The sequence below is a fragment of the Plasmodium chabaudi genome (assembly GCF_900002335.3).
Source record: "Plasmodium chabaudi chabaudi strain AS genome assembly, chromosome: 13".
NCBI lineage: Eukaryota > Apicomplexa > Aconoidasida > Haemosporida > Plasmodiidae > Plasmodium > Plasmodium chabaudi.
In genome coordinates, this window is record NC_030113.2 from 287,427 (window position 1) to 303,439 (window position 16,013).

At 23.4% G+C, this 16,013-nt stretch overlaps 3 protein-coding genes across 3 annotated transcripts; 1 reads left to right on the plus strand and 2 right to left on the minus strand.

Annotated features, from left to right (window-relative positions):
• Positions 1–1,727: 1,727 nt before the first annotated feature.
• Positions 1,728–2,876, plus strand: PCHAS_1307000 (triosephosphate isomerase, putative; the record flags this gene model as incomplete). The annotated part of the gene is made up of 2 exons (XM_739205.1): positions 1,728–1,839; positions 2,242–2,876. 2 exons carry the CDS (start codon positions 1,728–1,730, stop codon positions 2,874–2,876), a joined length of 747 nt encoding a protein of 248 aa, XP_744298.1.
• Positions 2,877–3,506: 630 nt separating this feature from the next.
• Positions 3,507–10,132, minus strand: PCHAS_1307100 (conserved Plasmodium protein, unknown function; the record flags this gene model as incomplete). The annotated part of the gene is made up of 5 exons (XM_016799092.1): positions 3,507–3,648; positions 3,745–3,806; positions 3,943–4,017; positions 4,177–4,317; positions 4,505–10,132. The coding sequence occupies 5 exons, from the start codon at positions 10,130–10,132 to the stop codon at positions 3,507–3,509; spliced, it is 6,048 nt and encodes a 2,015-aa protein (XP_016654433.1).
• Positions 10,133–12,195: 2,063 nt separating this feature from the next.
• PCHAS_1307200 (conserved Plasmodium protein, unknown function) lies at positions 12,196–15,147 on the minus strand (the record flags this gene model as incomplete). Its single annotated transcript, XM_739615.1, has 1 exon — positions 12,196–15,147. One exon carries the CDS (start codon positions 15,145–15,147, stop codon positions 12,196–12,198), a length of 2,952 nt encoding a protein of 983 aa, XP_744708.1.
• Positions 15,148–16,013: the final 866 nt, after the last annotated feature.

A 16,013-nucleotide genomic window follows, 5' to 3' on the forward strand; every position in this document is an offset into this window, starting at 1 on the left:
TATTATGCATATATAAAACTACTTATATTTATCCTTCTTTTCATTTATCTTATGTTTCTTCTTTTTAATAACATGATAGTTTATATATATTTATATATATATGCGCATGCTTATTTTTTTATAATTTAAATTATTTTATTGTATTAATGTTTTTTATAATATTATTTTATTGTTATTATTATATATTAATATATTATGTTATTTATTAAAAAATGTATAAATAATATAAATAAAATGATATATTTTTTTTTCTTAAAAAACGGCATGTACATATGTATATATTTATATATATATTATTGCACATTTTTTTTTATAATGTAGTTGGCTCTACATTTTTAATGAACACCTTTGCACATATATTTGATAACAAGGTTACGCATAAGTTTTTTTGTTTTTGAAATAATCACCAACTATTTTACAATTATACAGCCTTCAAATAATTAAAAAAAAACGAAAAATAAAATAAAGTAGCAATAATAATATGCAAAGCGGTACAACCCTGAGTGTACATAAAACGCACACACATACCCCTTTTGGGCTATATGCATATTCTATTTAATAAGTTACAACTTCTTTAAGATTATCATTTACTATATGCATGTCTATATATATCGAAATTTTGTCCACACATAATATATCCACGTTATATAGTATTACACACGAACCCTATATTTTATAAGATGTTGTTTTTATTAAGATAGTATAAAAAAAGGTCATTACAGTACTATATAGCGAGCTAATTATTATTTTTAAAAGTGATAAGCACATTTTACTACACCAGTTTGTATATCCTAATAAATTTTCTTCTCTCTATAAATGGCATACTTAAACAATAGAAATTATTTCAAGCAATTTTTTTGGTACTATAGCTTTTTCTTAACAATTTCCCAAAGTATATATATTATTTTATCAGTACATATGGAAAGATATAAAAAAATATTTTTTTTATTTTTAAAATAATAGCATGCATCAGGTTAAAATTAATAATATATAAAAACCTTTAGGCTCATAATTTTTTCGTGTAACGTTTCATAATTACTTTAATGGCGTTATAACATAAAAAAAATGAATTTCGAAAATGGACTTATAAATAAATAGATATAAAATTATGAACAAATTAATATCAAACAGATTACACGACAATTTTTATAGAGAGATTGCATAAAAGTAAAAATGCACATAATATATTTAATTATAAATATGGAAATTTATATTCTCTATAAATTAAAGCTTTAAACGGATATATTTTTTTAACTTATTAAAAAGGCGAGAAAAAAAAGAAGTACAGCACTATATTTGCTTTTTCTATATAACGATTTCTTTAATATTTATACCGTGCCATAAAATTCCTACTATTTGCACGTGGTTATTGCGTATTCTTGTTTTTTTAGTATACAGTTTGTTCCTGTGATATTTATATTAATTTCTATTTTATCATCCTTGTATTATTTAATTATTTTTTCTTTAATTTTGATAAATTTCTTTCATTCATTTTTTTTACCAATTTCAAATTCTTTAAAACAGCTATTTTGGCTTTCTATATTAAAATATTTTATTTAAAATATAATTATCTTGATCGCTATTTAAAAATATTTTTTTTAATAGAAAATAAATTCCTGCTCTCCTTCTTTTAATATATATAAATATAATTAATACTTTTAAATAAAAAACATATCCTTGTTATAATATAAAAATATTTAAACATACATTTTATTTTGATTTTAAAAATGGCAAGAAAATATTTTGTATCTGCTAACTGGAAATGTAATGGTACCAAAGATAGTATAAAAACTTTGGCAGACAGTTTTAATACAGTGGACTTTGACCCAAGCAAACTAGGTATATAAAAGAAATATATTATATTTTAATACATAATTTATATAATGTAGAAAATTTAAATAACAATATATATTATATTTTGCCATTCATTTTATCTGCACACGTGAACCCATATGTTTATACATATATCTTAATGATAGTGCTACTTAATATTAATCACCGTTATGACCCTACATTGTATATTTATAATATAACAATTTAAGGGGGTTATCGCTTATTTTTTCATGTTCAAATGATTTTGTATATTTACGTCTATTTATGAAATCGCATTAGCATTATTAACTGAGCAGTGTGTTTCCCACATTTGCATATATGTATATAGTATATATTTTTTCCAACTATTCATGATATCATTATATATTTTCTATATTTGTTTACAATTTATTTCCTAACCAATTTCAGATGTCGTTGTATTCCCTGTAAGCGTACACTATGATCTCGCTAGAAACTTATTAAATAAAAAAATCGGAACTGGTATTCAAAATGTTTCAAAATTTGGAAATGGTTCATATACTGGTGAAGTTAGTGCAGAAATTGCAAAAAACTTAGACATCGAATATGTTCTAATTGGCCATTTTGAAAGAAGGAAATACTTTCATGAAACTGATGAAGATGTAAGGGAAAAATTACAACAAGCTATCAAACATAATTTAAAAGCGGTTGTATGTTTTGGTGAATCACTAGAACAAAGAGAATCCAATAAAACTATCGAAGTAATCACAAAACAAGTAAAAGCTTTTGTTGATTTAATTGAAAATTTTGATAATGTCATATTAGCTTATGAACCTATATGGGCTATTGGAACCGGAAAAACAGCCACACCAGAACAAGCACAAGAGGTTCATAAAGAAATTAGAAAAATTGTAAAAGAAATATGCGGCGAAGCTCAAGCAAATAAAATCAGAATTTTATACGGAGGTAGTGTTAGTGTTGAAAATTGTACTTCATTAATTAAACAAGAAGACATCGATGGATTCTTAGTTGGAACAAGCTCATTAAAGACCTCGTTCACCGAAATTATAAAATCTGCCATGTAAAAAATAAAATAAAACACCAAATGTATAAGAGGAATGCACTAAGAAGAAACAAAAAAAATTAAATAAAAAAATAAAAAAGATGCTACTAACACGCATCAACTATGGCGTTATTTTTTCCTATTTTGTCAATATTATAATTATATGTATGTATATATTCGTTCTCTATTAATTTGTAAAAATAATATATCCTTTTAAATTTACATTCATAAGTATGTTACTACATATGACTTTGCTAAAGGCATTTGATATATATGCATTTTTGGGGAGACGCATCTCACATGTTATGATTTACATTCAAAATGCTTTTAATTCATGTAATGAGATTTTCTCTATATTTTAGAAAAACAAAATAATCAACAAAATTAGACACGTATAATAATATTAATAATACATGGCTAGAAGTTTTTTCCACTTAATTTTTTAATATAAATATGAACAAAAAAAGTAATAATAAATAAAAAAAAAAATAAAGATACTAATAAGATAATTAATAAACAAGTTAACTAACACATATAACTGTGACAAAAAATAAGTTCAAAAAATAATTTATTTTAAAAAAAATGCCAAATTGTATGTTACAAAAAAGAAAATAATAATAACTAATAATAAACAAACGCTTTTTTTATTTTCTTATAAGGTTGATTTATTTTTTTGGATAATTTTAGATATAGATGGTAATAGGTCCTTTGTATGTGTAATGTTTAGATATTTTTTTAAGGTTCCCATAATTGTATATGCGGCAATATATTCATCAATTTGATCCATGTTTATTCTGATTTACATAAATAAAAAAAATAATAAACCATTTTAGGAAATTGTTATTATGAATGTGCATATATATGTATTCATATTTAGGGGATGTAACTACCTGTTTTTTATTTTTTCGTTGATCACACGAATGGTTGTTAATTCCTTTATCTGATTTCCAATCTGTCAAAAAAATATTGTCAATAAATGTAATATTTAAAACCATGCATAGTATGAACAAAAAAATAATAAAATATGTTTTGAATAATTGAATATATAATAAGATATTTTTCATTTTTGTTTTTCTCCAATGTTTTACCTCTTGAAAACTATCCGACTTATTTAAATTTAAGCATGTGGATATGGACTTTATAAAATATGATTGCGTTTTAATCTTAAAAAGAAAAAAGGAAAGGAATAATGATAGATAATAGACAAAATAATTAGAAAAATAAAAATCATATAAATTCAAATATACGATTGACCGGCTTGTATATGAAGAAAATAAATGATAAAAATAATATTAATATAGATATATGCTAATTAGTTGTACCTTTGAATTCATGGTATTCATATGCGGTATAATTTGATTTATCTTGTCGATTTTATAAAGGTTCATATATGCTTTGATAATTTTACTTATAATTTCCTTCGATTGTTTATTTATTATTGATTCTGCTTTTTCAAAGGGGTCCTAAATTAAGAAACAGCAAACATATAATAAATAAATGAAAAATGCTATGCAGTAATTTTACTAGTTCAAGCACCACAATGTGTAAGAAAATGGCTATATACATAGGAATATCTTTTTTCTCGTTAAATTATATAATTTACAAAATTCAAAAATATGCATATGCATATATATAGACACATTGTATTACATTTGAAACCTTAGATATCTCCATATTCCTTTGGTACATATTTTTTATAATGTCCACACATCGAAAGTCGACTTGGTTTTTTCGAAGATCTTTTAATTCAGATTGAAAAATTAATAGAACATTTTTTCTGAATTGATAATATTTTTTTGCATTTATATAATGATCTTTCCACTTTTTTATAACATTAACACATTCTTCAAATTTGAGCGAATTTAGTGAAATAATAGATGCTAAAGATATTACTGAGTTTGCTGAATCTGCAGATGTTACAGATGCAACGTTACAATAAAAAGACGTAAACAAAGGCAATTGCTCATATACAATAAAAGATAAAAATTTTACAAATTGTACTATAATAAATATATTATCAGTTTTTAAATCATTACAAATATTTACAAACATATTAATCAGTTCAACCTTTTCATAATTCATTAAATTATTATATAATATTTTATTGCTCTCATCAAATGAATTTTTACACTTTTTATCTGAGTATCCATTTTCGGGCTTGTTAAGAAAATTTTTAAAATTATCCAATGATATACCAAGACGAGAAGCATTTTCTATAAACATTTTTACAAAACTGTTTATGTATGGATTCTCATACATGTTGGTTTGACCAAAATTATTCCCTTCCATCGAACATTTTTTATTTTTGTATTCATTATACGATGATATAACTATACTAGAGTTATCATTTTTTTTTCCAACATCTTTCTTTTTACAAGTATTTTCAATAACATTCTTTGATATTTCTAAATTCTCTTTAGAAAGCCCTAATCTTTGCATAGACGATATCGATTTTATGTCGTGTTTGTGCTTATCTGTTTGTGTTGTACTTTGCTTAGAATATTCATTAGGCATATTTGAACTATCAATAGAATTATTATCATCATTATTGTTACTGTTGTAATCGTAATTATTCAACCGATCACCATTACTAAAATTGCTTACATTGATAGAACAATTATTACAAATATCAGTATTATTTTTTTCAGATACTTTTTCGCCATTATAGATTTTTTTATCTAAATTTGGATTCTCTTTAAAAATATTTTTATAAACATCTAAACATTTTTCAGATGTATTTACCTGATTTTGTTCCAGGTTTGCCATTTTTTGATTCTCAATATTTTTTTTAATTTCCTTCATTTCTTCAACCAAATTAAAATACATAATTTTATATTTATCTTCTCCTTTCTTAATTTTAGATAATTTAGTATGCTCTTTTTCCATATTATCATCACTACTTTTTTTTTCATCATATTTATTATCATTATCATCTTCATCAAATATTGTTGTTTCAGTGAGATCATTTTTGTCGGCATTACTTCCAATATCTTTATTTGATTGAATCAATTCATTTAATTTTTTATTTAACAATATTTTTTCCTTTGCTTCATTTTTAATAAGGTCTTTTAAATTTTTAATTTCCTTCTTTAATCCATTAATTTGGATATTATAATATTTTGATATATCTAAACATTGCTTGTCTATAAAATTTGTATGCTTTTTATTTAACACTTGTTTGATAATAGCTTTAGCATCCTTTTTACAATTCTCTATTTCATCTAAAATAATTTGATATTGTTTTTTTAATTGATCTATTTCGTTGTCTTTATTTATTATTTTATTGTTTAATGCATTGACTTTATTTTTATATATATTAATTTCTTTTTCATAGTTTATATTTTTTTTAGACAACTCACTTATTTTATTGTTCAAATTTATTCGTTCCTTATAATTATGTTTTTTAATTTCATCATTTTTTTGCACTATTTCAAGTTTTAATTTTTGATTTTCTTTATTTAAATTATCAATTTTTTTTTCAAATTCGCTAATATTGTTTATATCACTTAACAAACTATTCATTTTATTTGTTTTTTTATTATTGTCATTAATTAAATAATAAATTACACTTATACAATTAGATAATACATCTTTCCATTTTATTTCTTTTTTTTTATTACAATCAGCTTTTTTTATCTCAATTATTTTTTTAACATTACTCATTTTTAAATGCTTATTCAGTTTGTACAACTCTTCAATATCTTCTTTATCTAAAATTATCATTTCATTATTTATTTCGGTTGTTTTCAATTTTGCATCATCCATTATTTCTTCACTTGACTCTGTTTGAGTTTCGTGTTTTCCAATTTCTTCGTTTGTTCCTTCTTTTTTAAACTCATACTTTAATAGTGCATTATTAACATGATTATTACTAATAGACACGCTAGTATTCATATGATCACTATTACTAACCCTAGAACCGCTTCGATAATGTCCCTCTTCCTTCTTAACATCATCAATTGCTAAACAATTGTTACCTTGAGTTGATAGCATATCAGCATTGAAATGTTCCGTTTGATTTTTTATTATATTATTTGTTTCGCCATTTACTTCAAAATTTATTTCTTTATGACTTAATATTTTTTCAATTACTTCATTTATGCTACCCTTAATTTGTTCTTGTATGTATTTAGCTAATGTCTCTTCATTTGTGTCTTTACAAAAGGTATCTTTTTTTCCTATCTCCATGTTTGCTTTATTTTCACTACTATTATTACTCACCTTAGCATAATCGTTTAAAATTTTATTTTTTATTTCATTCACATTAATATTATCAAAGCTTTTTTTCATAAAATCAATCCAGTATTTTTTTGTAACATCATGATTATATCCACTACTATTTTCATTTTTATTAATATCAATATTCCCCGAGCTATGAATATCAAAATTTTTGTTATGATCATCACTTTTTGATTCTTCCATATAAGGACTTTCCTTATAACCAAAATCAGCAGTTTCACTTAATCTATTTGCAATATATTTATTTAAAGGAATAAAACTGCCATTTTCTGAAATAATAGATTTATTAAATGTATTATTCTTTTCCATATGATTCATCATTTTTGAATTATTCTCTCCACCATTTACGGAGGAATAATTCGTAATATCATTTTGCTTGAAAAATTGTTCTGACGCATTTTTTTCGTAATTTTCTAATTTATTAACATTTTCTATATTGTTTATTAGAAGAGGGTTTAAATTGTCTATATGAAAATTGCTAGTATTCATTTTATTTATCATATTTCCTCCAAATGTATTATCATCATGCATTGTTATATACTTATTTGTATAATTCGATCTTCTAAATGAATTATTTTTATTATCATTAATATATTTTTCAATATTTCTTATTTTACTTTCATATGATGAATTTCTAAAATTTTCATTTCCCCCCTCTGTATCAACAATTGGATAACCACTTTTAAAATCATTATTTGACATAAATTTATTATTATAATTTATATTATTTATGTTATTTATATTTTTATATATATCGGTATTTGTGTTATTTCCAATTATATTAGTGTAACTTTTACTTCGATTCATAGGAATGTTATTTATATCGCCATCCTTAAATTGCCATTGGTTTATCATTGCCGAGGTATTTGGAATAAACTTCATACTACCAAAATTATTGGGATTATTATAAATATCGTTATTATAATTATTATTATTTATATTCCCTTCATTGATTATATCATTATAACTTTTGCCATACATCGAAAGTCTTTTATTTAGTGGTATTGTGTCTATTCTATCTATTTGATCATAATTATCCTCATTGGTATTAAAAAATGTTATATTTTTACTTAATGCATTATTTTCGTTTATACTATAATATAACATATCACCTTTATATTTTTCAAAATCTATTTCACTATGATCCAATTTGCTATATTTCGGTTCTTTAAAAAGGTTATCTTTAAATGCAGTTGTATTCATTATATTAAAATTGTTACACGAAAATATTTTATCTGTAAAACTTACATCATTATTATTTACATTCTTTTCATTATTAACTTTTTCTAAAATATCCATACCATTTGCATTGTTCGTACTTTTTCTCGACACACTTTTATTGCTACTCAATTTTAAATCACGCTCTTTTAGCATATCATTATACTCTTCTTCAGTTTTTATAAAATTATATTTTTTAGATGTAACACTAACTCTTTTAAAAATATCCAACTCGTCTTTATTATCATTTGTATTCATTTGATTAACATTTATTATATCATTATTACTATATGAATGAGATCGCTTTTTTGAGAAGCTATTATCCTTTATAATGTTAAATGCATTTTCTTGAATTTCTGGGCGTGATGTTTCTTCAGGTTCGGGTTCATCACCATTCTCTTTTGTGTTAATATCAAATTTGAAAGATTCATAAATATTTTCCTTCGAATAATCCTTATCATTCTCCTTATTAAAGCTAGATGTCTTGTTTTCTAAATTATCCTCTTCATCATTTAAACTTTTATTTTCTGTTTTCCCTGCTAAATAATAAGCTATGAATGGAGTATTTCCACTAAAATCCTCTTTGTCGTCTTTTAAATTTAATGGAGTTTCTAACTCGCTTATGTTCATTTTTCCAGCTGTCTCAAATTTTAGATATTCAAAGTAACTTTTTGAAAATGTTTTCGTAGGGGTTTTGTTTATATTTCCATCTGGTGTATACAATTTCTTCATATCTCCATCTTGCATATACATTTTATTTAAATCTGTCATATTTGCATATATATCATCTTTATTATCACATAAATTATCATCACTTTTAATTCGAGATAAAATAGCATCTGTGCTAGGACTTTTATAAATGCTTTTTTCATCTCTCTGGTTTAGTTCAGAATCATTAGTATTTGTTTTCACGTAATCCATATTATTATACTTATCATTTTCTAACGATGCCCTATTTTCCTCAATTTTATTATCCATAGACTTAAATGCAGAAATATTTGCCCACGATTTTATACCTCGTTTTAAAATATCATCAGATATACTATGATTTGTTGCTATGTCCACAATGTTGCCTACAGTGTTGTATTTGTCTATGTTGGTATGTGTGCCTATTTTGCTAGGTGTGTCGATTTTGCTAGGTAACCCCGTTTTGCTAGGTTTGTCTCCTGTGTCGTATGCCCCTATGGTGTTATTTGTGTCCATTTTGCTAGGTTGGTCTATTTTGCTAGGTATGCTTATGTTGCTAGGTTTGTCTCTTGTGTCGTACTTCTCTAAAGAGGGTTTTTTCTCTCTATTATCCAACATTTTATTATTTGCATTAAAAGAGCACTCTTTAGAGTATCTTCGAATATTTTTAAATCCATATAAATCATATTCATCACTAGTATCACTATCGTCATCATCATTATTATTGTGTTTTTCCTTTTTTTCTGGTGATTTCCTATTAAGAATATTCGAATAATCAAGTTTGCTATTCATATATATACTACTAAACGAATTTAAATTTTTATCGTCATCTAAATAGTCATCCACTAAGTAATTGTCATAACTACTATCATTGGTACTTTTTTTGTTAGTGCTATTACTATTAAATTTAAATATGCCTTTATTTTTATCATTATATTTTTCTTCATATTCGGAATTTTTTTCAATTCCAACAAAGGACCCTCCATTTATACTACCCTTTAATTCATCTTGCTTTTCTTTTATTTTTTTATCGTTCCTTCTTTTTAATATATCATCTATTTTCGTACTAGTTTTACATTTAATGTATTGTAATGAATTACTACATTTGTCTCGAAAAAACTCATCATCACTCATTGTTATTATTATTAGTTATGTCAAAAAATCTATTCATGTTTTTCAACAATATTATATTTTTTTTGAACAATGATGAAAAAAAAGCGAAAAAACGAAACAAAATAAATAATAATAACTGGACAGAACCAGTTTTTTTATAACTATATACATAGTGGTTATTTAAATATATGCCACTATATTTTATTGTCTTTTTTTTATTTATACATATAGATATTACAAATTAATACTATTATTTCTTTATTATTTATATTCACTCGTCCATTTATTTCAATCACGCATTCATTTTCCAAATTTAACAAAAAAATCGTATATTAATAAGAATATGCTAAATTTCGAGACTTAAAAAAATAATGTGTATTCCATATTTTTAAAAGAAATTATTCACACACATAATGCAATATATTTTTTTTGTAATATTTACAGCTAGTTATTAGACCAATTTATTTTTATATATTTTTTTCTCTTATCTATTATTTTATTTATTTTGGTTGTATCAAATGAAACAAAAATTATATACAGAAACATACATTAAAAAACAAGAAAGAATGAAAAAGCGCCTATTATCTTTTTTATTTTATTTATATTTATAGTGGCATTTTACCATTAAAAAAAAAATAAATAAAGTACATATGAAGAGTATTTATAAAAGTATACATATATGAAAGCGTATACACTATGTATATCGTATATAATACACATTTATAAATAATAAAATTTAACACATCAAAATATTCTTGAAAATTTTTATATATTTCTTCAGAGAATATTCAAAATTGTGTAAAATTATCAAAGGCCTCCATATATCAAACAAAAAAATACAATAATACATATGTATCATAAAAGTTAAAAATATAATATATTTAACAAAAAAAAATGTTAAAAAAATATGTAAATAATAACAATAAAATTAGAAACATAGCAGTATCAATAATAATACATAAAATGACATAATAAATACTGCCTTTTCGTATACTTATAATGATTGACTATTAAAAAAACTTCCATTGCGCATACACTAAAATAAAGAACAAAAAAACGGAAAAAATTATATAAATGATTATAAAAGCCGACTATTAAAATATGTTATAAAATAACTTATTAATATATAAATTTTTAAACTTTATTTGTCCATAATCACGTCTTAAATGTAATATTTAATTACATATTTTGTTGATTTTTAACTGATATTATTTTTGTTAAAAATTGCGGTTTCTACTTTTATAATATATTCTTTATTTATTGATCTCTCAATTAAGTCAAAAAATAAAATATCGGCAATCCAATAGCATAAAAATTCAATGCATTATATTTTATGAAAAAATACCATTTTCTATGATAACGGGACGGAAAAATATTAAAAAAAAACTCTATGGAAATATCCATACTTTTATAAAATATATTATTGGACAAGCATTTTTTTCTAAATGGTATCCGAATTTGCCGTCATAACTTTCTTCGCAATTTATTCTCTTTATTTGTTAGAAAGCTAAGAGGAAAATATGTATATACAATTTAGTGTTTGTCTTTTTGCCCCAATTTATTTCCTACATAACGAGACACATAAAATTTTAAGAAATTTCCATATGCTCATGTTTTTCGACAAAGATACACACGCACATACATATATATATACATGTGTATCCTCATATGATTCTTTTTACATATTCATAATTTAATTTACAATTTTCAAAGTTATCCAAAAGTATTCATAAAATAAATTCAGAATAAAAAAAATATAATATATAATACACTAAATTATATAATAACAGAATGCAAATAGTCATATGTTCAACTTAATAAAATATTCACAAATGTATATTCATTAAAAAGAATTTGACAATAGTTAAAATATTTTTCATTTTGGAAAAAGGTAATATATTCAAAACTAAACATTGATAATCAATCATTAAGGAAATAGACATTAAATTCATGTACTACATGAATCTACTATAAATATTTCAAAAAAAATTGTATCATATGCAACCAAAAATTTTTCTAAAACATATAGCTTAAAAAATATATATTTCTTATCTTTATATGTATCTCCATACTTTTACAACCCATTAATTTTCCTTTTGATCAACGAGCTGTATCAGTATGGGGCGAGAAAAATTTTCTTCATATGAATTCAAATGTTCTGGAAGTATTGGTTTTTGAATTACTTGTATATAACCTAAATTAGCCAAATGTAAAGTAATATAAAAAAGAATAGATATCTCTTCCTTTGATTTATCATTTTTTGTGATTAAATCAAAAAATATATAATTAATTTTTTTTGATAATTTTTTATAAACTTCTAATAAATCCTTTGCAATTAAATCAAAATCTTGTTTTAAATTTATATCAAAATCTATGCTTTTATCTTCTAATATTACACTCTCATTATCTTTACTAAATATATTAATAAATTCGGAATTTGAATTTCCAGCCAAATCTAAAGAAGATGAATTAAATTCCCAATTTAATTTTTCGTTTAAATTATGGATATTTTGTACATCATCAACTTTGCTCACACTTCCATCATCACCATACAACACTAGACTTTTGGATATCTGGCTATCCATATGTATTCTAGATCCCATATCATCTTTAAAGTTTAAATCATTTAAATTTAAATCTATTGGATCATTTTGTGTCATTGATAAATCTATACTAAATTTGCTTTTAAACTCGCTAGGAATAACATGGTCTCGGTCTAATGGGAAACCATTAAATTGTTCTCTTACTTCTTCAATATTTAAAGAATTGTTTTTCATTAATTCTTCATTATTTTCAAATGACAAAAAGTTACTAGACAATGCACTATCATTCTCATTAGATATAGCATTTCCATCAATATTATCTAAACATTTTCTAATATTAAAATTATCTAATATATTTTTATTTTCATATAAATATGTTGCATCATTTACACTATAACTTAAATAATTTTCAAGTACATTTTTTTTTTCTTCATAATCTAATGATTCATATCCAAAATTTATTTCCATTTTATATATTGGCTTTATTTTATCATTATTTGATTGTAAACAAAAATTTTGAAATTCACGATGCTCTCTTTGAATTTGTTCGTTTATTTCATTATTTATTGTATCAATCAAAAACTTTTTATAATTAACACTTTCATTTTTTAGTATACCTCTCATTACTGATTCTTTTATCATATAATTTTTATCAACTATTTGTTTTTCTAATTTACGTTTTTTAGATCCTTGCATAGTATCACTTTTGTTTGACGTTGAAACGTCTAATTTGTTATTATTAGGATCTTTTCCTTCCAAGGCTAATTCATTATTTTTATTTTTGTCTTTTTCATCATCAGAAATATCCATATCAAAATCATCTTTATCTGAAGAATCACCTTTTTCTTTTCCTTCCTCAGGAATAGCCAAGGATTCTTCTCCTTTCTTTCCCTTTTCTTCTTCACCTTCACTTTCGTCTAATCCGAGTAAGCTATTCAATTTTTTAATAAAAACATCATCATCCTTTTGATCAAAATAATCAAAATTCTGATATGCTTCAAAATTTAATCTATTCAAATAATTAGCTTTTTGTGGGGTAGCTTTTTGTTTACGAGGACTAAACATACTACCAACCATTACATTACTCATTGCATCAATGTCACCAAATTGGTTATTAATTCTTTGTGAAAAATTATTCAAATTGTTTCTACCATCAAAATTATTATTATTCATTGAATTCATTCGAATATATGGATTGAAATTATACATATCGTTTCTATTATTCATTGGTGAATGCATATTTTGAAAAGTACCCGTAAAATTATTATTATATGGAATGTCTTGAAATTCTTTAGATGCACTCATACCACCATTCAAATTGTTTATACCACTACGATCTTTCATATTATTAAACATATTAGTATTATCTGTTCTTATATATGGATTACCACCAATACCATTCATATAATCATTAGATAAATTAAGATTATTCACATTGTCTCCATTAACAGCATTATTGTAAAAGCTCATGGAATTGAATCCATCACTTTTATTAACAGAATTAAATTCTAAATTATTAAAATTTCCTCCCATACTTTTTTCGTTCAATGAAGCATCCAAATTAGAAAACATATTTTTGGGTATCATATTATTAAGTATAGGATTTTCTGCATTTAATTTATCCATATGATTAAAAGACTCTGATAAAGATCTGTTTAAATTTAATCCATCTAAATTGTTTATAGGTGTACTATGTCTAGAAATAAATGAACCTTCTAATGCCTTTTCTAAATCATGATAATTATTATTCATGTTATTATTATTAGTAGTATTGTCATTATCAAAATTAAAATCATTAATACCAGAAATATCCATAAGCATCTGGTTATTCATTTCACTGTCATTTAAATAATACCCATTGTTGGGCTCTGTTCCAGCTATACTGATTTCATCAGCAGCCAAAGAAAATCGGGATTTTCTTCCTGTAAAATCGTCAATTATAGATGGTATTGCTTCATTTAAACCGATCGACCCTCTCTTTATATTAAGAGGTGTCTTACTTAATCGCCTTTTATTACCACTACTATCATCACCATTATCATTTTTTCCAACTTTTCTTCTTTTCAAATCCTTGGAATTTCCTAATTCGTCCACATCTTGATCTTTATTTTTATACAAAGACAATATCTTCCTTTTTAATAAATCATAATCTTGGCCAACAAAATGAACCTTTTTCTTATATATATTGCACACACCAATAAATAAAAATGAAAATGTCTTTATTGTCAAACTATTGTTTTCTATTCCTTTTAATATTTCATTACATATTTTATTTAAATCACAACAAACCATAATATTCTTTTTTACTTTATTCTTATCAAAATATGCATTCCATGCATAGCTTAATGAACTATTTTTAAAAGAATTTCTATATATGACAAGTTGGTTATTGGAATTGTTGTACTGCTCCGTGTTGCCTTCCTCCCTCTCCATTATGCTTCGACTCCTTTTCATACGGGGTTTCAGCATATCATTCCATGCTAATACTTCCATTTTTTTTTATTAAAAAAAAGAAATGTAACAAAAAAAAAAAATTAAAAAAAAATTTAAAAAAAAAATAATTTCTTAATAATTCGTCTTTTTTTATTCATTTATGCAAATTTCAAAACGCATTAACATATAATCTTCATAACTATTCATAATTTATTCTTAATTAAAATTCAAAAAATATTTTTAAAAATTAAATTTATAAGAAAAAATCATATATATCTCATAATGCATACAAATTGGAAATGCATTGATATTTAAAATGGAAAAAATATGTAAAATATGCTGCCATATATAATATGTATGTGCACGCAAAAAATTTTTAAAAATACACATGCATACATATATATATATATTTTATTTAAATGTAATTATCTTTATAAAATTATTTGATAATGTTTAATAATATTATTTTAAAAAAATATGTAAAAATATTATAGGACGCAGTATACTAAGTGCTATTATTTATCTTTGTTTCTCTTTCTCCAATTGTATTTCGTTTTTCAGGTGCATATTATATATAAAAATTATAAATATATTTAAAGTAATGTTAAATTGTATCATTTAACTGCCATATGTTTGTTTGGCAAAATATCAATAAAATTTTATCCATAATATGTATAGACATATTTATATGCAAGGAATGCTTTTCACAGGTTGCATATACTTATGTGTCGTATGCCAAAGTTAATGGAAAAATTAAATGGTTATTTGATAGCCTTTCATTTTATATGCAAATTATAACATTATTGAAATTATGCTTTGGAAATATTAAAAAAAAAAATATTATTATATTGTTTATTCGCAATAATACAGGATACAAATTATACAAATGTATCTCGATGATACGAATTAAGCACATATATTTATTT